The sequence below is a fragment of the Stegodyphus dumicola genome, chromosome 1 (assembly GCF_044657685.1).
Source record: "Stegodyphus dumicola isolate Sdum_Otavi_A_Nest chromosome 1, ASM4465768v1".
Lineage (NCBI taxonomy): Eukaryota > Metazoa > Arthropoda > Arachnida > Araneae > Eresidae > Stegodyphus > Stegodyphus dumicola.
The window spans coordinates 92711911-92739064 of NC_140768.1; the positions used below are offsets into that span (position 1 = coordinate 92711911).

General features: G+C 33.8%; 1 protein-coding gene across 2 annotated transcripts in view; it reads left to right on the plus strand.

Moving 5' to 3' along the window:
* Positions 1–27154, plus strand: part of LOC118180522 (neprilysin-2-like) — a 113390-nt gene that overhangs the window by 80200 nt on the left and 6036 nt on the right. For both annotated transcript variants that reach the window (XM_085810885.1, XM_085810894.1), the window contains 4 exons: positions 6852–6919; positions 9906–9957; positions 10076–10143; positions 14727–14854. In XM_085810885.1, coding sequence (XP_085667011.1) covers positions 6852–6919; positions 9906–9957; positions 10076–10143; positions 14727–14854 — 316 coding nt within the window. The remainder of the gene's footprint in view (positions 1–6851; positions 6920–9905; positions 9958–10075; positions 10144–14726; positions 14855–27154) is intronic.

Here is a 27154-nt window from a genome sequence, read left to right on the forward strand (position 1 = left end):
GCACATGGAACTGGACATAGGAGAAAAACTTGCATTCTTAGAATTACTTATTGAATTCTTAGAGTTACTTATTGAGTTACTTATGAATGCCAGAGCAATTTGATAATTATCAGTGCGTCTGTCTCAAACTGTAACACAGCAATCACAATGATACACTGCGCTCTTAATGAAATTATTTAGTTTTGGAACAGATTGTTCTCGTTTAAAACATAGGTTAGGTCTTGCTTTCTGCAAAGGATTGAGCATCTTCAGTCAGTGCCGATTTCAGCTGCAGTTTGTTTCTCGTAGCGCTTCATGTAGTACCTACCCATTGTGGCCGAGATATGTGAAACACGTAGCCACATATCTGCAAGACATTCTCATTCCTATGCTGCAACCTACTCTGTAACTTTCAGCATATCGCATTGATTGCATTAAATTCTTACCACGCTTACCAATGTTCTTGTGCAGTAGCAAAGGGAAAAGTTCTACTGCAGTGCGTCTGGAACATATTCTGTTCGTTTAAAACGCTGTCTAAATACCTAAATACAACGCATTGCAAAATTTAGAACTTTATTTCAACTGTGGCGATTGTAAAGCTTTCTTTCAACTTTCATATAATCGTTTCTTCTTTATAGGAGCAACGATTATTGGAAAATCTACAGAAAGCTCATCATCTGCATTGTAATATAATTATACTGCAGATGACTGTAATTATAATTATATTACAATGCAGGTGATGTACTTGAAATTTAATATAAATCTCATATTTATAAATTTATTTTCTCAGAATTCAGGTTCAGAAATGTGAAAAATGCAGTTCATCGATCTTCTTTTCCAGTTTCTCAAAATATTCAAAAGCAAGAGTTGAAAATTTTAACTGGCCTTTTTACCACATAGTATTTTAACTATCTTAACTGCGGAAATGTTGATTATGCGGCTTTACTTTTGCATAATGATGTTCTCTCGTATTTCAAATATGTCTGTATACAAGTATTTTTAAGTTGCAAAACACATTCTGAGTTAGAAAGCATGTATTATAAAGAATGTAGGAGTTCAAAGTCTAATACTAACTTCCCAATAACCCTAATCTTTAGTACAAATGCACACGTGTGATTCGAGCTAAATTTTCATGCTTATGCCATGCTTTAACAACAAGCATGCTGCTGATAGCTTCTGTTGCCGCATGAATGTGTTAGCGAATGTTTCGTCTCTGCTATATTTTGTTTTGAAGATTCAGCCAAATTTCAGAATCTCTTACTTCAACAGGACCGAGAATGAGAGAAAGAAAAATGCACTCTAAATTACATCCTGCAGAATATTAAACAGTTTTTATTATTATTCTACTCAACGTAATATTGTGTGCTAAAGTTTGGCGTATTTATTCAAGGTATTTAAAAACATGACTTCATGATTTATTTTATTAAATATTGCTTCTGGACGCATAATTTTAATGCAAAGTTTCCTCAGCATAAGCTAAACAGGCTAATAAAAGGTGTTTCACCACTAGGTTTGGCAATTATATTTCATATATTTTAATGCAAAGTTTCCTCAGCATAAGCTAAACAGGCTAATAAAAGGTGTTTCACCACTAGGTTTGGCAATTATATTTCATATATTTTAATGCAAAGTTTCCTCAGCATAAGCTAAACAGGCTAATAAAAGGTGTTTCACCACTAGGTTTGGCAATTATATTTCATATATTTTAATGCAAAGTTTCCTCAGCATAAGCGAAACAGGCTAATAAAAGGTGTTTCACCACTAGGTTTGGCAATTATATTTCATATATTTTAATGCAAAGTTTCCTCAGCATAAGCGAAACAGGCTAATAAAAGGTGTTTCACCACTAGGTTTGGCAATTATATTTCATATATTTTAATGCAAAGTTTCCTCAGCATAAGCTAAACAGGCTAATAAAAGGTGTTTCACCACTAGGTTTGGCAATTATATTTCATATATTTTAATGCAAAGTTTCCTCAGCATAAGCTAAACAGGCTAATAAAAGGTGTTTCACCACTAGGTTTGGCAATTATATTTCATATATTTTAATGCAAAGTTTCCTCAGCATAAGCTAAACAGGCTAATAAAAGGTGTTTCACCACTAGGTTTGGCAATTATATTTCATATATTTTAATGCAAAGTTTCCTCAGCATAAGCTAAACAGGCTAATAAAAGGTGTTTCACCACTAGGTTTGGCAATTATATTTCATATATTTTAATGCAAAGTTTCCTCAGCATAAGCTAAACAGGCTAATAAAAGGTGTTTCACCACTAGGTTTGGCAATTATATTTCATATATTTTAATGCAAAGTTTCCTCAGCATAAGCTAAACAGGCTAATAAAAGGTGTTTCACCACTAGGTTTGGCAATTATATTTCATATATTTTAATGCAAAGTTTCCTCAGCATAAGCTAAACAGGCTAATAAAAGGTGTTTCACCACTAGGTTTGGCAATTATATTTCATATATTTTAATGCAAAGTTTCCTCAGCATAAGCTAAACAGGCTAATAAAAGGTGTTTCACCACTAGGTTTGGCAATTATATTTCATATATTTTAATGCAAAGTTTCCTCAGCATAAGCTAAACAGGCTAATAAAAGGTGTTTCACAACTAGGTTTGGCAATTATATTTCATATATTTTAATGCAAAGTTTCCTCAGCATAAGCTAAACAGGCTAATAAAAGGTGTTTCACCACTAGGTTTGGCAATTATATTTCATATATTTTAATGCAAAGTTTCCTCAGCATAAGCTAAACAGGCTAATAAAAGGTGTTTCACCACTAGGTTTGGCAATTATATTTCATATATTTTAATGCAAAGTTTCCTCAGCATAAGCTAAACAGGCTAATAAAAGGTGTTTCACCACTAGGTTTGGCAATTATATTTCATATATTTTAATGCAAAGTTTCCTCAGCATAAGCTAAACAGGCTAATAAAAGGTGTTTCACCACTAGGTTTGGCAATTATATTTCATATATTTTAATGCAAAGTTTCCTCAGCATAAGCTAAACAGGCTAATAAAAGGTGTTTCACCACTAGGTTTGGCAATTATATTTCATATATTTTAATGCAAAGTTTCCTCAGCATAAGCGAAACAGGCTAATAAAAGGTGTTTCACCACTAGGTTTGGCAATTATATTTCATATATTTTAATGCAAAGTTTCCTCAGCATAAGCGAAACAGGCTAATAAAAGGTGTTTCACCACTAGGTTTGGCAATTATATTTCATATATTTTAATGCAAAGTTTCCTCAGCATAAGCTAAACAGGCTAATAAAAGGTGTTTCACCACTAGGTTTGGCAATTATATTTCATATATTTTAATGCAAAGTTTCCTCAGCATAAGCTAAACAGGCTAATAAAATGTGTTTCACCACTAGGTTTGGCAATTATATTTCATATATTTTAATGCAAAGTTTCCTCAGCATAAGCTAAACAGGCTAATAAAAGGTGTTTCACCACTAGGTTTGGCAATTATATTTCATATATTTTAATGCAAAGTTTCCTCAGCATAAGCTAAACAGGCTAATAAAAGGTGTTTCACCACTAGGTTTGGCAATTATATTTCATATATTTTAATGCAAAGTTTCCTCAGCATAAGCTAAACAGGCTAATAAAAGGTGTTTCACCACTAGGTTTGGCAATTATATTTCATATATTTTAATGCAAAGTTTCCTCAGCATAAGCTAAACAGGCTAATAAAAGGTGTTTCACCACTAGGTTTGGCAATTATATTTCATATATTTTAATGCAAAGTTTCCTCAGCATAAGCTAAACAGGCTAATAAAAGGTGTTTCACCACTAGGTTTGGCAATTATATTTCATATATTTTAATGCAAAGTTTCCTCAGCATAAGCTAAACAGGCTAATAAAAGGTGTTTCACCACTAGGTTTGGCAATTATATTTCATATATTTTAATGCAAAGTTTCCTCAGCATAAGCTAAACAGGCTAATAAAAGGTGTTTCACCACTAGGTTTGGCAATTATATTTCATATATTTTAATGCAAAGTTTCCTCAGCATAAGCTAAACAGGCTAATAATAGGTGTTTCACCACTAGGTTTGGCAATTATATTTCATATATTTTAATGCAAAGTTTCCTCAGCATAAGCGAAACAGGCTAATAAAAGGTGTTTCACCACTAGGTTTGGCAATTATATTTCATATATTTTAATGCAAAGTTTCCTCAGCATAAGCTAAACAGGCTAATAAAAGGTGTTTCACCACTAGGTTTGGCAATTATATTTCATATATTTTAATGCAAAGTTTCCTCAGCATAAGCTAAACAGGCTAATAAAAGGTGTTTCACCACTAGGTTTGGCAATTATATTTCATATATTTTAATGCAAAGTTTCCTCAGCATAAGCGAAACAGGCTAATAAAAGGTGTTTCACCACTAGGTTTGGCAATTATATTTCATATATTTTAATGCAAAGTTTCCTCAGCATAAGCTAAACAGGCTAATAAAAGGTGTTTCACCACTAGGTTTGGCAATTATATTTCATATATTTTAATGCAAAGTTTCCTCAGCATAAGCTAAACAGGCTAATAAAAGGTGTTTCACCACTAGGTTTGGCAATTATATTTCATATATTTTAATGCAAAGTTTCCTCAGCATAAGCTAAACAGGCTAATAAAAGGTGTTTCACCACTAGGTTTGGCAATTATATTTCATATATTTTAATGCAAAGTTTCCTCAGCATAAGCGAAACAGGCTAATAAAAGGTGTTTCACCACTAGGTTTGGCAATTATATTTCATATATTTTAATGCAAAGTTTCCTCAGCATAAGCTAAACAGGCTAATAAAAGGTGTTTCACCACTAGGTTTGGCAATTATATTTCATATATTTTAATGCAAAGTTTCCTCAGCATAAGCTAAACAGGCTAATAAAAGGTGTTTCACCACTAGGTTTGGCAATTATATTTCATATATTTTCCGCAAAGATCAAAAGGAAAAGCAATCAATTTGAATCACATTTCAGTGTTTATTATTTTGCAGTTTTTTGTGACTTTGACCAGACTGAGGTAAAATTATTTTTTAAAAAGGCTAAATTTTGCAGTTAAACGTTTCATCTTGGATAAAATGACGGGTGCTAATAAGCATAGCAGCATTGGTCCCAGGAGACTATTAATCGTTCGCAGGTACTGTCTGCCTCGAACAACGTCACTTTGGATACGTACGCATACACATGCAGATGAGAAACATACGCTTGAATACCATTCACATGTATACACATACAGATAAGAAGCATACCTTTTGCCATCCAATCATCCTGCATACATCGAATAGATAGTTACAGAATACTTCTCTTTATGAGAACCCGCAAATGTTCTCATTCATGCCTGAATGGTAGAAAGGTAGTTATTGTTGTTTTGTCATTGGAAGCGTAACAGCAGGACCAGATTCATTTGGATTCGCATGCTTAAATAAGTAAATTTAAGATTTGCAAACTAATATACTTGCCATTCCAGCGACAATTCACATATAAAAAATTTTCTTGCTATGCTAATTGTATTTACCGATTGCCTTAAGTCTAGAGGATACTTTAGATCCTCGCCATAAAACTTTTCTGCCTTTCCTCATCCAGCCAAATATTTTTTTTTTACTTTCATCTGAACAAAACTGGTTTGAAATAGTCTTTCATGCGCTAAATGTCGCCACATGTCGCCATTCAAAGAAATGGAACAGAGGATCATCTTGGGAATCTTGTAAGGAATTTGAGGCATACTTTCTATGCGCACTTGTAGAGCCATCGAATTTAAAATAACGTAGTTCTCCAACCGAACATGGGTACTTGGAAGCCCAAATTTTGATTTTTAAATTTTTTTTATTATCTATTTCAAATTTTGTAAAACAAATTTTTGATTAACAAACTAAGCGATTTCAAAGCGAGTCTTAGTTTTAGGTCTTTTTGCTAAGCCTTATCAGGCTTAGCAAAAAGACCTTACTGCTTATTTTCTCCAGTGATCTCTTATCTCCAGAAAATTCTGTCCAGTAACTGGATGTAGTATATACATAAAAACTGAACTTGGCATATCAGGGCAACTAGCCAACTGGTGAACGATTAAGGAGGACCGCAGAAGCAATAAATAAGATAGTTCAAAGTTTAAATAATGAAACATTTGCATAACTGTCCTTATTAGTTTATCTTTCATTGTGTTCATAGTAGTTGTTCTTCGACCGGATGTCTAACTAAGTTAATAGAGAACACTCTAAAATTTTATTAATAGCTGTTTTCGTTCAAAACACTCTAAAATTTTATTAGTAGCTGTTTTCGTTCAGAATACTCTAAACTTTTATTAGTAGCTGTTTTCGTTCAGAACACTCTAAAATTTTATTAGTAGCTGTTTTCGTTCAGAACACTCTAAAATTTTATTAGTAGCTGTTTCCGTTCAGAACACTCTAAAATTTTATTAGTAGAAGTTTTCGTTCATGATGCTACTCTATCTAACTAGGTTTGTGTTTTCTTTCATTCACTGTTAAATGTTCTACAGATTTTCTAAATGACAACCAAAAACTAGTCGCCTAGCATAAGGCTTCAATATTGTAACTTTAGGACACTAGACTAAAAGTTAAAGGCATGTACTGAGATTTAAAAGGGTAACTCATATGTATCACATATAATGTATTATTTTATGAAAATAATACCATACAGTCAACATCTTTTAAAATTTTTAATTCGAAATGAAATTGCAGGTCAACAGTATTTATATCTTTCATGTGAAAAATTGGTATTTTTCATCAAAATTTTAAAAATAAATTTCATTGCATGAAAAGTCTATCCTTAAAACAAAAATGAGCTTTATTGCATGTAAAGTCTATAGTTAAAATAATGAAATTTTAATTTATATGGATAGCTTTTACTTTCAGGTGGCATACATCCGGTAGGAAATCCTTGCGTGTAACTGGCATTTATTACCCTGAAAACAACGTCATTGGTAAATTCAATTTATTTCTAATTTTGCTTTATAATGTTATGATTTTATTAACTTATGATTTGCAATTTTGAAGTAATGGCTTAACAAGAAACACAATTTCATCAACTATTTTAAACAAAAATCATATCTGATTATATTAATATTACAGAAGGAAAAAGGGATATTTAAATTTTGAAGAAGATTTCGTGAATAATTAATTAAATTTTTCCTACTAATTGAAATGCGTTCAATGTTTTGCGATTCAATTACAAAACTGGTTTAAAATAATCTTTCATGTCCGTCTTTAAAAAAATACATTTTGCTTTTTTTAGTTTGTAAATGGCACTTTTTTTTTTTTTTTTTTTATAAAACATGTATGTCTTATTTTTTATCCCAAGGTTTTCGAAAATAATATAATTTTTTAAATAAGTTTTGCATGAAATTAATTAGTTTGTAAATGGCATTTCAAAATTTAAAATTTATTTAAAAATTTTTCACTGTTAGCATTTTGCTTTTCTAAATTAGATAAAAATAAATTACTCATTTACAAAATTATCTATTTTACATTGCTGAACAATGCTGCTTTTAGTGAATGAAAATATTCAACACCAATTTTATGTTAATGGCATGTTCAGAAATAAACGCATGATGGAAAAATTTTGAATACATGGTCTTGTAAAAATTACAAGTTCCCAAAATGGAAGCAAATAACAGAAACATCTTAAATTATAACTCATATGTCAGGGCATCAAAATCAATAGTGCGTCATTCAAGGAGTTTAGCATAAAATGGCAAAAACTCATTAATGTATTAAAAAATTACTTTTAAGTCTTCAATTTCGTATTTTTGGGGAAGGTGTTATAAATGCTGAATGTACTTATATAATAGGGGGACCGGAAAGTAATGTCGTTTCTGCACATGTCGACAACAACATGCTAAGGGCAGAAGTAGAAGCAAATCCATGTCAAACACTCTTAACCAACCTTGGTCGACCATCCGAGAACATTTAAAGCAGAATGGAAAAATAAGCAAAGCAGGTGTTTGAGTCCCCCATAATCTGTCCGAAAAGAACAAAGCCAACTTATCCATCACATGCAACGTATTGCTTCAACGGCACCATACAGAACCGTTTTTGATCGTTTGATTAGTGGAGACAAAAACAATAAGTCCTATATGATAATCCAAAACTCAAAAGGCAGTTTTAATAGGAGTTACAAAGGGTTTACACCCCGAAAAGGCGTTTCTGGGTGTTTGATGGAGTATTCACGGAATTGTTCATTTTGAATTGCTGAAACCTGGAAAAACTGTTAATGCAGACCTTTATTGTGAACAATTGGATGGAGTGAACCAATCTTTAATCGAAAAATATCAATTGTGAACAGAAAAGGCGTCATTCTGCAACACGACAATACAAGACCGCACTGTGCAAGATGAACACTGGAAAAAATTAATGAATTGGGGTGGGAGGTACTGCCATACTCACCCACCATACTCGGTTGATATCGCAGCATTGGATTTCCATTTATTCGGATCCCTGCAACATTTTCTTAGTGGCAAAAAATTTAAAAATTTGGATGATGTCCAAAATGTCTTCTCGAGATATTTTACTCAAAAACCAATTGATTTTTATCAGTCCGGGATTGAAAATCTGCACATTAGATGGCAAAATGTTGTTGATAACGAGGGTGATTAAATTATTGATTAAAAATAAAACTTGTTAAATATGTATTCGTTTGAATTTAATGTAAGAAAGCGACATTACTTTCCGGTACGCATATTTCACAAGTGCACATCTGTGTAGCCACCGAGGGTGTGGCTTCTAGGATGGACCAATAAGCATCCAGTAATATTTCTGTCATGTCACATAATCTTTCGCATGCATTAAGATTTAAGCAAAATGGGTGAAACTATTTTGCCACGCAATTTTCTGTACAAAATAATTAAAGTATCGTCGATTTCTTCTGAAAATTGTCATTGCGAAGTTAGATCAGATATAAGCAAATGTGAAGATTTCACTACCTGGTTGAAAGAATTTAAAATAAATAGAAACACATTTTGTATACTCCGCAAAAATATCCATGTGAAATATTACGTAATAAGTGGTAAATAAGATGAAGAAAGATATATGTGATAAACATATGAGCCCAAATGCTATCTTTACGTAAAACTATGCATATGAGAAAAATATTTACACCTATTATATATGTAAATAGAAGCCAGCACTTTTTATTGTAGTTTATATGAAAAATTATTTTAAAAAAAACTGTACACTTGAATTTTCTTAATCCACAGGTGTTAAGTAAATGCATAATATTCGAGGCTAATTGTAGCTTGAGTCATTTTCTCGATGTAAAGAGCGATAATATGCCGTGAACATCAAATCCAGATATTAATGCGTGATAAAAATTGAGAAAGTGAAATGTCAGCGACGAATTAAACTCATGAAACGAAAGCACTACGAAATTTTCTTCTACTACGCCATACATTTTTTACCGCGAAACAAACGTAAATGACATACGCTCACATGCAGGAAGATTTAGCGTCACAAGAGCAATAGAAGCTCATTGGTCCATTTTCGAAGCCCCTCCCTCAGTGGCTACGCTGATGTGCACTTGTGAAATATGCTTCCGGTACCCCTATTAAAAATGATGAATGTACTCTCTCGCATTTCCCCCTTTGAACGTTCAGCTGTTCATAGAAAACGTACCATAAACCCTACGCACCAACGTTATCTGTTAAAAAAGTCTATTATTGAAATTATCTTTTGAAGATACCTGTGTTTGCTCAAAAATATCAATTTAGACCCTCAAGGAAATAAAAAGCATTGATTTTGAAACCATTGGAGATGATCATTGCTTTCAGAGTCCTTAATTCAATTCCCAATTCATTTAATATGATAGTAAAATAATTATCTAACTTAATAAATAGCTAACAAAGTAATTAGCTAATTAAGTCATATTTTAATTTTTGTACTTAGTTATTTTCATGAACAGCATTCTCTTTACAGACATGTCTGCAGGGATGATTCAAGATCCCTATTTCAATAAAGATCGGCCAATGTAAGTTTGTATACATATACATATCGCAAAAACTTATATTTAACTAAAGTGTTTTTATGATTTTATTTGTAATATTTCTAAGATGTTATAAACATTTAGATTCGTACATATATTTCAGGTACCTGAATTTTGGAGCCGTGGGTCTCGTAATTGGTCATGAATTTTTTCATGGATTCGCAGGACAAGGTGCGATCTTTATTAAAATATGACGGGGTTATATAAACAGCAATATGATATATATTGTTTTCTAAAAGACAGAAAGCGTGCCAAAAATGAGATTGGATTATAATTTTAAAGTACTGCATTTATCAAATATAGTAAAAGCGATATGATGGAGAAATTGAAAAGTAATCTTTACAATAATGTAGGTGTTAAAATAATTACGAGGTTAAATAACTCTCCATTTTAAGAAATAGCTTTCAGACTAGGAAAATTCTGGTTGCGAGATACTACCTTTTAATAAGAGTGTAAAACATAATTTTTTTTTTACAGGTCTTGAAGGGAAAAAGTAAAGAAAGAATTTTTTTTCCTTTGTTAAATTAATATCCATTCGAAAATCCATCTGAATGTGACTAAAATTATAAGATGTACTCATAATCAAAATCTGAAGCTTCGTATTCTCATAAAAATGCACAATCATACCTGCGGACAACTATGCGACTAAAATTTTGCGCGAATCTTTAAAACAGAGATTTTATGTCAATGAAGCATAAACTTATGAAACGAGAGGTTTTAAATTCATGCTTATGAAAATGGTGAAATTTTAAAATATTTTATTTCATGTACTACATTTTTATGTTCCCTTTAAGAACCGGCAGCTTTTTACGATCGAAAATATTTCAAGTCATATGATTTTAGCAATAGTCATAAAAACCAGTTTTTCAGAAATGTAAATATCTCTTCCACTCTAAAAATGTTCAGTAAGCTAAAGTTGCATTTTTTTCCTACAGGAATTGTTTAAAAATTTAAATTCCCTATAATTATAGTTCGTTGTCAAGTGAGGGATTTTATGTTATTTAGCACGTTGCCAAGTGACTGAAATTACCATAAATGTCTTCCTTCATTCCTTGGCTCCTAACTTCTGGAACCGCAGGTTTACAATGCACTAATTGATTAAGAAATATTTAGCCGCTCAACCTTTTGAAATTACCCGAAATAATACAAAATAAAATATTGCAAAGGTAGTGCCTTATCATTAATTATTTTGAAGAGCGTTTTCCCTGATGATATTTTCATGCTTGCCATTTGCAGGACACAGTTCAGCTTCAGGAATACGTTCAAACTTGCTCTGACAAACCGCTCATAAATTGATATATCGAAGCAAATCGGCTGTCAAGGCAACTGCTGATTCTTTATCACTAGCTTTTTAAATCATGTAATCCACGTAGTAGTTTTATTTTATGAACAAGTGTATTGCGTAAAAATTTGGCATTATTTACTGTGCCACGGAATAAAGAAATGATCTACGTATCTATAACACTAGAGCCAGAAATCTTCTCTGATTTTTTTTTAATTTCGTCTTAAAACCAAGAAAATAGCTTACATAAATTAATTATAAGTACATTTTAGACCCTATTAGAATTTTAAAATTTGGTAAGCCTAGTAGCTACGACGTTTGGTTGTCTATACCATCCCATCATCCAGTGCTGGTGAAATCGCCGAGGGCACTAAATCTAAATTTTTATAACCTTCATCTCTGGAGTTGAATATTCTATGAAAAAACCCTCAAAGAATGCCCTGGGTTACCATATTTAAAAATTGCGAGGACTCTACAAAAAATCACCTGGCATTATTTTACCATCTTGAAATGGCGCCTCTACTTGTCGGGCGCTTTTCTGTTTTTTTCACGGCTGGAGACCCCAAACAAAACTGTAATCTTGTTATAAGTTCATACAAATATAGGATCACCTGATTTAAATTAGTATTACTAACGACTTTTCACACTTAGTACACAATCCACTTAACTCATATTCGTTCCCTATCCAAATAAAGCCAAATGCGAAATAGTTTGCATCCTATTTTGCTTTTTGTATGTTAGATAAATCTTCATATGATGAGAAAACTAAAGAAATGGCTTTTCATCATTTATTATTGATAATTTTTGTTCACTATTATTTTCTTTAATTGCTAACGTTTTCTGTTACAGTTTGGAGATTTTTAACAACTTGTTTATTCATAAGGTTGGAGCAACTGTAACTTCAATCATTTTACAAACAACCCTCTAAACTTATCGCATACTCATTGCAAATCTCTTAGGCTTCAAATAAAGTTGATTTAATTATACGGTCAAAGGAATAAGACTGGGGAATAATATGCATCTTGAACGCGCCAAAAAAATATGAATGAAAGAAACCAAATTTTCTCTAACCTTACAGTGAAATCTCTGGCTGCGTACAACAATGCGCGTTTTTAAAAAAATGATGGTCAAAATGCAGTACCAATCAGCCCAAAACGTTTATGTATATTTATGATTTCTATTTAGTCAGTATCAGAAATATATAGACTCCGATATGAAATGGTATTCATAAATTTATTTCACCTCACTTTAGGAAATAATAAATATTATAAACAACAGTGTTAAATAATTAAGATTTTATACATTTAAATTTGCCTTCCACGTGGTATTCAAATATTCTTTCGATTTTGTTTCTGGTTTGCAAAACCTCTAGGAGAAATTATATGGATGCCTAAGCTACCGCTACACAGTTTAAAGACCATTACATTAGTTTAAATAAGGGTTCCCAAACTCCTTTTGATCGTCAACTCCCTGAATTCAATCTTTAATTGTCTAGCCTCCCATATACGCAATACCCCAAAATGAAATATTTATTTGTAATGTACTAAAAGATAATAATTAAGCAGTTAAGCATTTTCTAGCCGTTCAAATAAAATATTTAATTTTAGTTTATTAAAAGATTAAACAACTGAAATATAAAAAATGTAAATTACAAATTTGAAAATTTTAATTGATAAAACTGAAACATATTTTTACTCAAAGAAATGTTAGAGAAAAAATTAATCATAGTATTTCAAACAACATATACAAATTCATTCCTAAGACTATTAAATGGGATCGCATTAAATAGGGCTTATTAATGAGATGTTTGTGGCTGATGATTTGATATTAGCATATCAACATTTTCCTGAAATTTTCTGATTCAAATAAAGATCACCTCTTTTTTCCATATTACAGTTTCTATTAACTATCGTGTAATGCGATTAAAAGCCGCATTACGCAAGATAAGGTGACGGGAAGCCAGTAACATTTTTTTAGCCCGGTCTTTACATGCATTGTGACTATTCTCAATATTTTATTCTGAATCCCTTAGTTCATATTATGGACCCCAAAATTCATTTTTCCCCTTGTGAACCCTCTCTGAAGCTTATATGGACACCTGTGATTCATATGAGTTCCCGTTGGGAAATTACGAGAAGCCCAATTTCTATCTTGATCGCCCAATTTACAACCAAAGTACAGTTCATAGCATACCTAACTTGAGTAGTCAAATTTGTTTTTGAGATTCAGATGTCCAGTATGTGACAGAAATTATTCGTATTATTTGCACATTTTCTTAACATGTTCCTTAGTTTACTAACATTTCTTACAAGCACGCGCTTTTTATGCACAGTCGCATTTCTCCTTTGGCCTATCTTTTTAAATGTGATGCTTTATTATAACCTACATTTTCATATGCTTTTAATAGAAAAACAAATTTTAATTCATATTTGTAATATTTTAATTGAATTTAACTAAAAAGCTGAAAATTTTCATTTTCATTTTTTCCTCATTTTGTAATGTATTGGCTTCGTTCAGAAATTTATGCAGATTTGATTGGCAAATGGCTTAGTATAAAGTGACCGAATGAGTTGTAATAGATGTTTGATTATGAGAAACAGCAGTCACGCTTGCTTGTTATTTAGGGAATGCCGCTAGGCAATTTGAGTTACCATACGATAGTCTAGTTAGTAAGATAAATTTTGATTTAGATTTTAGTTACCCGATGACAAACTTGTAGCTTTGGTAGAAAATCTTCAAACTTTATTCAAAAGAATTTTACCTTCTAGTTTTGCTTCTCTCCAGTTCTCATCTAAGGAGATTGGTATTTTGTTTTGTAATATATTTTAATTTGAACTTCACAAGTGGTGAGGTAGAATAAAGTTGAGTTAAAATTCACCTGCTTGCCTTTCTTATGGCTTCACAATTTATTTAACCTATAAGCAGTAAGTCTCATCATAATTTTTAGATAACACTGAATTGAGTATCGGAATTAAATTTTAAGTAGTTAGAAGTAGCCCCTTAATTATTATAACTTTGAATACTTAAAACTTAATCCTTTGAAAATAACTAAATCCAACTGAATATTTTAGAGTAAATAAAAACTGATCAATATATCAACTTAATTCCTCTTTAAAAAAACGTTTTACATGCATTCAATCTCCTTCAAAAAATACCTAAAATTTGAAACATCAATATATAAGAAATATGTACTAATATTGTTGGCAACAGAAAAATGTGAATGAAGGTTTAAATTTAGCTAGCGTAAAATGTCATTTTATAAACACATAATGAAGACCTTATGAACCAGAAACTATGCTTACCATGGCAATTTAAGAAAGGAAATTTCTTCTTCATTACATTAAGGACGTAATAAAGACACTAGAGAACCATTATTTCATTTTAGTTGAGGTAAGACATTCTTAAGAGGTTATAAATGGTTTTGCACTTTTTACGGCGCTGTTTTTCAATGCTGATTTTCAGTATGTTACAGGTCGAAAATATGACACAAATGGTAACAAAGTCAATTGGTGGAGCAATGAAACAGACAGTATTTACGAAAAGAAAGCCCTGTGTATCATACAGCAATATAGTAATTACACTGTTGGAAATGGAATGAAAGTAAGATATCATAAAGCAGTTTCCATACATAGATCTATACAAAAAGCTATAACTTAATTGAAAGAAACTTAATTTAATAACCACGTAAAAAAATTCATTTTGTCATTCCAGAATTGCATAATTAAGTGCCATTACAGCATTAATAAATTAAACAGCACAATTTCTACAAAAATACTTTAAACATTTTCTAATTTACCAGTCACCAGAAGCATATAAAAAAGGCAGAAACGAAAACTGTAAATGTTACAAAAAACGAAAGAAAATAATTATGTTTATTTTTTAAAATGAAAGAAACAAATAAATGAGTGGAAAGCAAAACGTCAAAGCTTAAGATAATAATCTAAAAATTTAGAATGGAATGTTATTCCCTGGAATCCGTTCGCTGTCAAAGAAATGGCCGAATTCGACACAACTAATTATGCTCTACTATAGGAAATCCAATAAATATTTCTGAAAGTTATGAGATGTCTCAAACTTAATTATAATTCAATAAATGAACTTAGTCATATTGTAACTCAGCCGACGTTGTTTTAGATTTCAAAAACAAAATAAAACAATAGTTGCAAAGGGTACAATGCATAAGAAAAATTCAGGTTTTAAATTAAAAACAAAAAAATTGCCACATCATAAATGCCTAGTTTTGAACTAGAAGAAAGTCTAAATATACTGAACTTAAACAAGCAAGGTTTTGAAACCTTTTATTTTTTATGTAAAAAATTTTTTAAAAAAAACCGAGTAACTATTTATATACATCAAAATTTTCAGAACACAAAAGCTGTAATAAAATATAGAAATGATCTCTACTCAAGTTATTCAATCAACATCTGGAAAAGGGCATGAAGCTATTAAAAGGATGACTGCCTCTCTAAAATCAAAATTTAAAAAAAAATGTTCGGAGCACGGGAAAAAAAAAGAGAGAAAAAGAAAAACGAAACGTGCCCGAGAACTGAAAATTGTCGAAGGTGCTTGGGTTGAAAAACAAAACAAGGGGAAAGGTTCAAAAAGGCAGTCTCAAAGGATAGAGCACAACACAGCCTGCCAAAAGAGACAGTCCTGAAGGTTAGACCCTCAGGGAGGCTCTTACGGTGGTCAAGATGGCTGTACTCATTGAGCGATGTCCTGGAAAATTTTATCGGAGAAACATGCCGTTAAAAGGTAACATAAAAAGCCTATAAAAGTATTAACTAGAGGGTTACCTTCTGACTCAAATGTAGATATTATTCAGGAACTTAATTCTAAATTAATTAGATCTTGGTTTTAATGTGTACAAAGTTGTGCAACTAACTAAATATAAAACGAAAGTGCCTATGCCTCTTTTCCAAGCACAAATTATTCCAGATAAGAATACTGATAGTATTTATGATGTTACCTATTCAATGTTCTTTGGTTTTAAAATAGAAAAATATGTTGTATGTTATGATAAAAATATGTTAAGATCAAGTGCCCCAGTGTCACAATTGCCAGAAATTGCACCACTCTTCAGAAAATTGCCACGTGACACCTCGTTGTGTCAAATGTGCAGGTTACCATCGTAGTGGCAATTGTGATCTCCAGAGACGTATAGAAAATCCTAAATATGCCACCTGCCAAAGCCCTCACATGTCCCCATATAGAGGATGGTGTGTTGGTGTGGTGTATTTTAATTATGGCAAAGCACACTAGGGCTATCTGCCTAAGGGGAGGGATGCCTTTCGTGGAGGACTTTCTAAGGGAAACTGGCTCGTATACACGTTACACATGGGGAAAACCACGAAAACGCCCATGCAGCCAGCCCGTCCATATAGAGGATGTTCTAAGTTCCCTGCTGCCAGAAAACCTAATAAGAGTTCTACTATCAAGCTTGGACTTAGTCATGCACAGGCGCTAAAACCTGCTACTCCCGAAACTGTTAATACGGAAGTACCCAATGTTGGATCTGCTCCTGTAGCTTCACAACCTGTTGCCACAAACATTGTAAAACCAGCTGTTGCTTCACAGGTAGTAAATCAGCCAGTCAATTCAAATACTGATTCTGTAAACAATAACTCAATAAATAAACCTAGATCAAATAATGGTAATGGAAGTTCAGATATTTCGGAACTATTCAAAATTATGAAAGAAGTTCAAAATATATTTGGCTATAGTTCTTGGCCATGTTATTAGTGTTTATAAAAGTAAAATACCTGAATTAAGGAACAGTAATAATTTATTAGATAAAATGCAAGTTCTCCACCTCATTTTTGAAGAAATTCACGGGTCCACTAATTAATGATTTTTATGAACAGTGAGTTTCGAGTAGTAACATGGAACGCGAATGGGCTAAATCGTAAAATTGATGAATTACGAATCTTTGTAACTGAATATTGCCTTGATGTTCTTCTCCAGAAACACAAGCTTGGCCCTGGGGATACATTTGAAGTTGCTAACTATGTACTCGATGAAGGACCGAAGGAGAACAAATCAAAGCGCCGGAAAGGGTTTAATAATTTTAATCAAGCGCTCTATCGCCTACTACCACTCAACACTTCCACGGCTTTTAGCTCTCGAAGCCTTAGCTATCACAATCACTCCACTCAGTACGCGACTAATTACGATCATCTCTGCCTATGTTTCAGCCAGCGTTTTTTACAACAGTAAACCTGCTCCTGAAAACTGAGGTAAAAAATCCACTTCAGAGAATAAAAAGCCGATTTAACGCAGAAATGCACAAAGAAACAGTGGTAGAGGTGAAGATACCCTCCCGCTTGAGTTTTACTCAACCAGCTCAGTCGCCAGGTCAGGGTCCTTACACGTAAACAAACAGACCACGACAGGGCCGTCTACGTATCTTCTCTTTCAGCAGAAGAAAATATCTGAAAAGCTATCACTAAGTTATTGAGACGCTACACCAGCATTCCGCCCTTAACTGACCATCAAGGAATTGCCTACACCAAAAAACTAAGAAAGCTGACTCTCTTGCTGATCACTATGCTACTCAGTTTTGCACAAACAACATATCTCACCCACAAACAGTACGCTTAGTTACACAGTCGCTTACAGATTTCCTCTCCAAACCAAGCACGAACAACTTTCCTCCTGTCAGACCGTCAGAAGTCTATGATTACATCTCAAAGTTTAAATCAAGAAAAGCCCTGGACTGGATCTCATCAGCAACAAGATGTTAAAGAATATGCAAATTTTAATGACCTTAAAGTTGACAAGAATCATCAATGATATGCTCTACCCAACGTTCTGAAAATCAGCTGTCATTTCGCAGATTTTAAAACCCAGCAGGCTACCTTCTAAACCTGTCTCATATCGGCCAACTAGCCTGCTTTCATCAAGCAGCAAAGTTGCGGAGTTCATAATGCAGCAACGCATACTCGACAATATCAACGAGTAACAACGTGCTTATTGCGGAACAACATGGCTTTATAAAAAAGCATTCTACAGTCTACCAGCTGTATCGAGTAACAGAACACATCTCCCAAGATCTTCAAGATAAATTTCTCACAGGGGCCATCTTCCTGGACGTGACTAAGGCCTTTGATCGAGTCTGGCTGAAAGGGCTTATGCACAAAATCATAAATCTGGTTTCCCAGACTACATCACTCACATCATCTCCTCTTATCTTATGGATCGACACTTTGTCGTTCGTGTCAACAACACAATCTTCACCCCCAGGCTCATCCGGGCTGGGATCCCTTTTGGGCTCTCTTTTCTTTAATCTCTACACGAACGACATCCCACATACATCGCAGACCACCGTATCAATGTATGCTGATGACACGGCAATAATATCTCAAAACGCATCTCACGGCTCAGTCATCCAAACATTAACAAATCTACCTCCACATTCTGGAGTTCTGGCTTGAAGCAATATTATTCACATTAAGAGAAATATCGACTGCCGCATCTTCATCAATATGTATAATACCCCCATCCCATGGACCAAACAAGGCCCGATACTTTGGCGTTACCCTTGATCAATCTCTCACATAGACCCCACACATCACACAGCTCATAGCCAAGTTCCGAATGCGTAAACGTACACTCATCGCCCCTCTTAATTGCTCGGAACAGCTTTCTCTCTATCGATAATAAATTACTCATTTACAAAGCCATGCTACGTTCCATCCTCACATACGCCGGCCATTTCTGGGGATATGCTTGTAAAACTTCGATAAACAAACTGCAAACTTTGCAAAATATTTTAATTAGACAAGCGGTGGATTGTCCGTGGTTTATAAGAAACTTGACAATCCATCGTGAATTCAATATTCCTGATATACAAAGCTATATGGCCACTCTGGCTGAGAGGTTCTTTTAAAAAATCACACTGATTCAGAATTCTACAATATCTGTAATATAAGGGCATATAGAGAAAAGCCGCTTGCAGTCCTAAGACATCTCAATTAATTATTTGTTTCTGTACATGTACAACTGACTAATTAATTAGAAAAATACCTAAGATATGCAAATCTTATTCCTGCAAATATTTATATACCCAATACTATTCCTGACGTGGACATTTACACCTACTTGTGCACCTTTTCATTTGTTTTTCATTATATTGCTTACTTTTTTTTCCTGTGTATTTATGTATGTCTTTTTGCTGTAATATGTAAATTTACTGTAACCGTATAATTTAGTCTATCTTGCATACTGGCATTTCTTTTTAATTCCGCATTGCCTCATTATTCCATTCATTATGCCTTTTACTCAAGAATTCGGAAATCAAAAAGTTCGAAAAACGGCACAACGATATCCCTGGGTAGCGCCAAAAGCGCGGGAACCTACTTGCGAACACAGTTTGCCTGAGCCAAGGAACAGGCTACTGACTTTGAACTTCTGATAACGTTGAATACTTTAGGTATTCTCAGTATTAAAGAGTTACACCTGAGCTCTTAGGGGCTGTTAGACTTTATGAACAAAGTGGGCGACCCAAACAAATGAAGCTAGGAAGCATTGGGGTTGGTGCGTTTGGCACAAAATGCCATTTAGCAGAGCTGTCTGATATCTAACAAACTCAACCTCAAGAAGAAGTAATTACTTAAATTAAATTTTAACAAATAGGCAATGGAATGAATTAAAAAAGTGATAACTTAGGCAAAAATATTAAACGTACTAATCAGAACGAAAGATGGAAATTTAGTGTATGTTAAGTTATAGTTAACAGCCTTTGGCACATATGAACAATTTTAATTTATAAACTAAAAATTAAGTGTAAAAATACAGTAAATATAGCTTTTAAAAAGTTGTTTTATTACTGTCAGACTCAAACTTTTCCAAGGAGTGTTAGAATCTGATCCCTGTATGACAACTTCATCTGGCATACTAGATATGTTTCTGTTCGTCCCAAATTAGCAGAGATATCGAAATTAAATATTTTAAAATTATTTGAACCTCTGAAAACTAACAACGCCACCTCTCTCTAATTTTCAATCTGCAAACATTCAATCTGCAAAAAATCAATTTGCAAAAAAATAAATAAAATACTTATCCAAATAGAAAATGAACGTATCAAAACTCCGATAAATAAGCGAAAAAAGTTGGAAAATGACCATAAAGTAATTTTTAACATAAAAACTATCAACAATGTCTAAAAACAAAAGCGATTCAAAAGAAAGTGATAGCAAACACTTTTTGTTTACATGTCTGCACTTCTGCCACTTTATAATGAAATATGTCTTTCCCGCGCGCACTCTCAGTTTCGTCTCAAAACTTAACACATCATTCTTGTCAAAATTTCAAGCCAGCTGACTCATAGGATATTAACAGTAATTGAAACGCTATATAATAGTAACAGTTTTCCTTATGCTCTCAAGACTGCCAAGTTCTCACGCGATTTACCAATTATGTAACATTCAGATGACCCTTGACTTTTTTAATTTCCCTTTCTGATAATCCATAGCTCAACAACTGTAAAACACGGATTAGCCAAATAACCGCTTAAATTGCTAATTGATTAATTCTATGCTCAAATTTAGCGTAAGCGTAATCCTATTGTAACCTGCATGTGAATGTGCGTTAAAAAGGAAATAAAGTGCAGGGGTTGTATCTCTAAGCAACGAATGGCCAAATGTGATGACATATAGTCATATCGTACGCAATGTACACATTAAATGCCCCACCGGTCCAAGTTCAAGCTATAAGATGGAACAATCGGTGACACAGACCGCGGCGGTAGAGTTTGCGATGTAGATTGCATCCACGAAGGTTCTTTTCTCCATGGTTGCACCAGATAACAATTGCACCTCGGAACCAGAACAGCACAGTGGGCCTCAGAATGACATTGTTAATCTAAATAGGAGCTATCAGGAGCTTTTAACTACTTGCTCAGGGTAAAAAATAGGTGGCCTCTGCACTTGTACGTAATCTAAGCTAATGATAATTCAGAGAGATTTAGGGAGTAATGAAATAGATAATCCGCCGCCAAGGCTTATATGTCTGGTATGCTGCTGCCATAGTGGACAGCTACCCTATCGATGAACCGAAACAGATTAACATCACGAAAATACACATGAGAAGAAGGAAAATTTCAATTCGAAATTTTGCAAGTGAATACTGATTTCTTAATTGTTTTCACTAGGTATTGTTACTATCGAATTAAATCAATGATTATTAATGATGGTATGCAATATGGAATTGAATCATTGATTATTAATGATGGTATGCAATATGGAATTGAATCATTGATTATTAATGATGGTATACAATATGGGATTGAATGAAAGATTTGTGCCTCATAAACTATTCACAAGAATTTTCATACATTTTTCACAGTGCCAAAAATCAAAGGTAATTTTACGAGAGACAGAAATGTCTTCAGAGAAGAAAGTGCGATTCCGAGGTAAAAGTTTTTTAAACCAAGACACGGGATGTGATAAAATTAAATGTAATTAAAGAAATAATTTTTTAATTACGAAGGAGATAAGAAGAATAAATTAAAAAAGAATAAACTTCATTAATTTAATTTTCAAAAAGTCTAAACAAATTTTTGTGTTAATCTATATGTATGTGTGTGTATGACCAGGTGTAAGAAAATGTTTCAACGTTAATTTGTAATTAGCTCAAAAATCTTTTATTTGGATATCTCACTTAAACATCATTAAGTAGAAGCATATTTAAAATTAATCTTTCTGAAACAGTCATTCCTGAATTGGCTGTCACAAGATTCTTCAATAACGTTTAACAATAAAACACAACAGAAGTGCTATACATAACAATAAAAGTGGAAGGAAATATCTTTATGTAATAACACTCCTATTTAATCTTTTAATAACTATAATGATAATCCAGAGAGATTTATGTCGTTATAGGTCACTAATGATGGTGTTGCTTTTTGAAAAATACTATACAATTTCTCCATTTTTTTTATTCTATCACAGTAATAATATTTGTCTTCTTCTGACTTCTGACCTTTGTATCAGTTTGCAATGTGCATTATTCAGCATTTAGTTCCCAAATATATTGCAGTAAAAGTTTTAAACCTTCGCTGGAACAATTTAAAATGACGAGACCGTTTCAGGTATGTATTTTATTCTTCGATTTTCCTATTACTAAAAGATATGTTTCAAATACACAAAACACCAGTAGCAGAATAATCGATTTTGCCGCCTTTCTAAATTTATATATATATGTCCATGCCGTTTGTATTTTACACTGTTATTAATATAAATATATTACTGCTGAGTAAAACTCGGAAGCAAGGCGGAGTGTTACATTTCTGCTAACATCTCACAACGGGGTTTCAAAGTTCAAAAGTTTCTTTCAACACATACATTCTGTACACAATTATGTCATACAGAAACAACATAAGAAGAAAAAAGCGATATTATTGAAAAGATATGAATCCACGCAAGCAAAGAAATGCATCCTTTAAAAGGAAGCATTCATTTTAAGGGAAGAAAGAATATAACATTATGGATAATAATACTTAAAGTAAAGGAATCAACTAATAGATGCTGAAAGAAATATAATAAAATTTAAAACTGAAAATATATATAAACAACACATCAAATTTTGTTGCAAATAATTCTAAAAGTTAGTCCGATTTTATGATTTCTTATTCATGCATTGGAAACAAAAGAGTATGACAAAGGAAAAACGAAGTTAAAAAGAGAAAAGTATGTAATTTAGATGCAAAATTTTATCCTACAGAAATATGGTGTAATATAGAAAAATTAGCAACAGTGCAGTTATAAAAATTCAAAATAATTTCATAGAATTAAACCTAATATCTTCTCAAAAAATTCATTTCAGCATTAGGAAAGGATATTCATAAACAAATTAATAACTAAATTACGAATTTGTACTGAAAGGAGAATTAGAGTTCACATTAGAGCTCACTTAGAGCTGATGTACCATCCTAGAAATCGCTTTTCCAAGCAAGCTCATGAAAAAAAAAATTAAATTATAAATTAGTTAAAAATAATATTAAATATGTCGCTTAAAAAAATTCGTCATCGTTCTTTGTTAAAGCCCATTTATCGTTTGGATAACATATTGTTGCGTGCGTACGGGTTCGTTATGAAATGAATGCACAAGTCCGATGAAAAATGAACAAAAATTTATTATTATCATAACAAAAATGCTTAAATTTTCTCAAATTATCATGCAGTATTACAATATCTCACAGTAGTTATCTTTTAACTACTCAAATGTCCAATAGAACGTAATTCAAAACAGCTAAAGAACGCTAATTCGCTACAATCAACAAGAGCAGTTTTCTAAACAACAACAAACTAAGCAACTACTACAAACTGAGATGTTTTCCTCCTTTTATAAGCTTTTAAAATCACGCGCTAGAATTTTCCAGTACTTTCTCGAAATCAAAAAGAGATATTTATTTATTTAATGCACGCGCTCTTGTATTTTTAATTTTCCGGCTTAGCTTTCTTCTTTTAATATTCGTCACGCGCTGCACTGCGCGGGAAATAAAACCAGTTAATTTATAATTGAACTAACATTAGCTTTTTAAGTACCGAATCCGTAACACTGCCCCCTTTCCAAGGACTGCACGTCCCGGGCAGTACAATCCCTGGACTGGAAGCCAAACTTACAACTAAAGCATGAATGCAAAAATAAGCATTACATTACAATAATAAACAACATGAACAATAAATGCAATAAATAAAACAAATCAAATACAAAATACAAATCAAATGCAAAATACAAATCAATTATTAAATACACATTTAGAAGCAAAAAGGACCATGGTCTTACACTATTTACAATTATTTACATTACGTACTATGGCCATAGTAATGAGCTAACCTGTCGTAAGAGTTCGAAGATTCACGGATCCGAACCACGACGTCATTCGTGTTCAGCACTGTATATGGACCATCCGAAGGTGACTGTAATTTAGGACTCAGTCTTTATCGTTGAATCGGGTTCCACAACCACACCTTGTCTCCTTTGTTAGATCTATGTCTAGTAGCTCTTGTGTCGCATCGGGTCTTCATTTTCTCCGTCGCCAAGTTGACTTGCTTTCGTGCAGAACGATGCATCCTCTCAAACCGGGCCTGGGCATCTTGGATGTGTTCCTCAGGCGATGAAGGGGCATCCGTAGGGCGACTAAACAGGCGGTCACAAGGCAGACGAAGGTCTTGACCAAAGAGCTTCTGAGATGGAGAATAGCTGGTAGTCTTGCGTTTCTTTTCGACCCTGGTATGATTTCGGCAGCTTCCCGAGCTCGATCTTTCGGACAAGGCGTCGACATTTCCAGGCGAGGATCCCTTTTGAGGATGGATAGTCATGCCATCAGATGCTGAAAGCAGCTTATTGTTTTTGAAATCTAAGGAAAAATTGTATTTCCTTAAAAAGTCCAATCCGAGTATGCATGGATCTGTAATATCCGCCACATATGCCGTGTGATAGTAGGCGGCACTTCCAGACGTGATGTTTACGTTTAACTTCCCAGTTATGTCGATCTTGTCACCAGACGCAGTCTGAAGGGTAACACAGGATGGCGTCCAAATAAGTTTATCTTTAAACTATTCAGCTAAATCTTTCCTAATGATGGTAACATTAGCTCCTGTGTCAATGATCATATTGCAAGGAACTCCATCGATATTCCCATTGATGGACAGTCCGTTATTGTTGCCACTCACTATAGAGATCTTAAGCGCTTTAAAACAGGGTTTTTCATTATCTGGCAACCTCCGTTCCTTGATATGGTCATTAATTTGTTTCCTGCGTCGTTGCTCAGAAATTGTCTCAATTTTCGTACCCTGGGGTGTTCTGCAATTCTTTCGTACGTGGCCTTCAGCTCCACAGTTCCAGCACTTTGGTTTCTTGTCAGTCCTTTTCCTTCCCGTGGCATTTAATTGTCTGTTTAAATCGTATGCCTTATTTTCCGTGCTCTGGGGAGTTCTGCAGTTCCTTCGTAGGTGGCCTTCAACACCGCAATTCCAGCACTTTAGGGTCGGTTTCGTTTCACCACTATTCCGTCTTAAAGCATTCACTGGTCTTGTCAACTCATCCGTTTTATTATCCGTGCTCCTGGGGTGTTCTGCAATGCCGTCGTAGGTGACCTTCAGAACCACATCTCCAACACCTTACAGCCACTTTGTTCTCACTGCTACTCCTTATCAAAGCATCGACTTGTCTGGATAAATCATCTAAACGAGCCATCAATTGGTCCCCTGGGTCGTGGACTCGCACAGCTCTGGCTGGGTAGCGATCTCTAAGAGTTGCTTGCTGGGCTGCCTCCAATTTCACGGCGTACAACAGAGCGCTTTTTACATCCTTTACATCTGCCATTCGTAGAGCCTTCTGTATTTCGGGATCCCAGATTCCATCGATGAAGTATTGCAGGGACAGGATTTCCCTTGTTTCTGTCGGGCACTCCAAAAAGGCGTGATGGGACAGCCTTTCAACATCCGTGGCGAGCTCCTGAAGTGTTTCGGTAGGCTTCTGTTGACGAGATTTTAATTGGAGCCTGCTGTAGTCTTTTAAACACTTCTCTCCAAAGCGCAGCTCCAAGGCGCCGGAAAGAGCTTCGAAATCTAACCTTTTGTTTTCGGGAAGAGTCTGAAGGATATCCGCTGCGTCGGCTCTTAAAGAAGCGGCGAGATGACAGGCCTTAGCTTGGGAATCCCATTCATTCGCATCCGCAACGATAGAAAACTGGGTCTTGTACACTTGCCAGGATGTCTTCCCATCATATATGGATAGCTTCAGAAATGGACGAGCAGGCATCGGTAAGAATTTAAAATCATCACTCTTGCTCCCTGCCGTCGCTACGAATTTCTTTCTTAATAAGTTTCCATTTCTTTGGCAACTGCAGAAACTCTCTCATCAATTTGTTGTTCGATTTGGTGTTGGACGGCACAAACTCTTCCTTCAATTCGTTCCTCCACAGCCGAAACTCTCCCTTCTATATGTTCTTTTACAGGAGAAACTTTTTTTCTATTTCTTCTTTCACCGAAGAAACTCTTTCTTCAATTTGATCTTTTACGAAAGAAACTTTTTCTTCAATTTGTCCAACTTTATTTTCAACTGTGTCAATTCTCCCTTCCATAGATTCAAATTTACTTTCTATTATGCAGGTAATTTCTCTTTTCATTTCTTCTTGACATGCTTCAATCTTTTCTTGACCAGCTTGAACGGCTTTCATTTCGTCCTTAACGGATTCCTGGCCCAATTGCATTTCTTCTTTAAATGAGGCAAAGGCTGATATTAACTGCCTTAATTGCTCTTCCATCGCTCTTGTTATTGGCATTCAAACCCCACTCCTGACACCAAAAATTGTTGCGTGCGTACGGGTTCGTTATGAAATGAATGCACAAGTCCGATGAAAAATGAACAAAAATTTATTATTATCATAACAAAAATGCTTAAATTTTCTCAAATTATCATGCAGTATTTACAATATCTCACAGTAGTTATCTTTTAACTACTCAAATGTCCAATAGAACGTAATTCAAAACAGCTAAAGAACGCTAATCCGCGAATTCGCTACAATCAACAAGAGCAGTTTTCTAAACAACAACAAACTAAGCAACTACTACAAACTGAGATGTTTTCCTCCTTTTATAAGCTTTTAAAATCACGCGCTAGAATTTTCCAGTACTTTCTCGAAATCAAAAAGAGATATTTATTTATTTAATGCACGCGCTCTTGTATTTTTAATTTTCCGGCTTAGCTTTCTTCTTTTAATATTCGTCACGCGCTGCACTGCGCGGGAAATAAAACCAATTAATTTATAATTGAACTAACATTAGCTTTTTAAGTACCGAATCCGTAACAATATGAAAGAATTTCGTAGTTCTGGGCTTATTGAAAACTCTTTCATTGATTGTTATAAAAATCCACGGCGTCATATACATATCC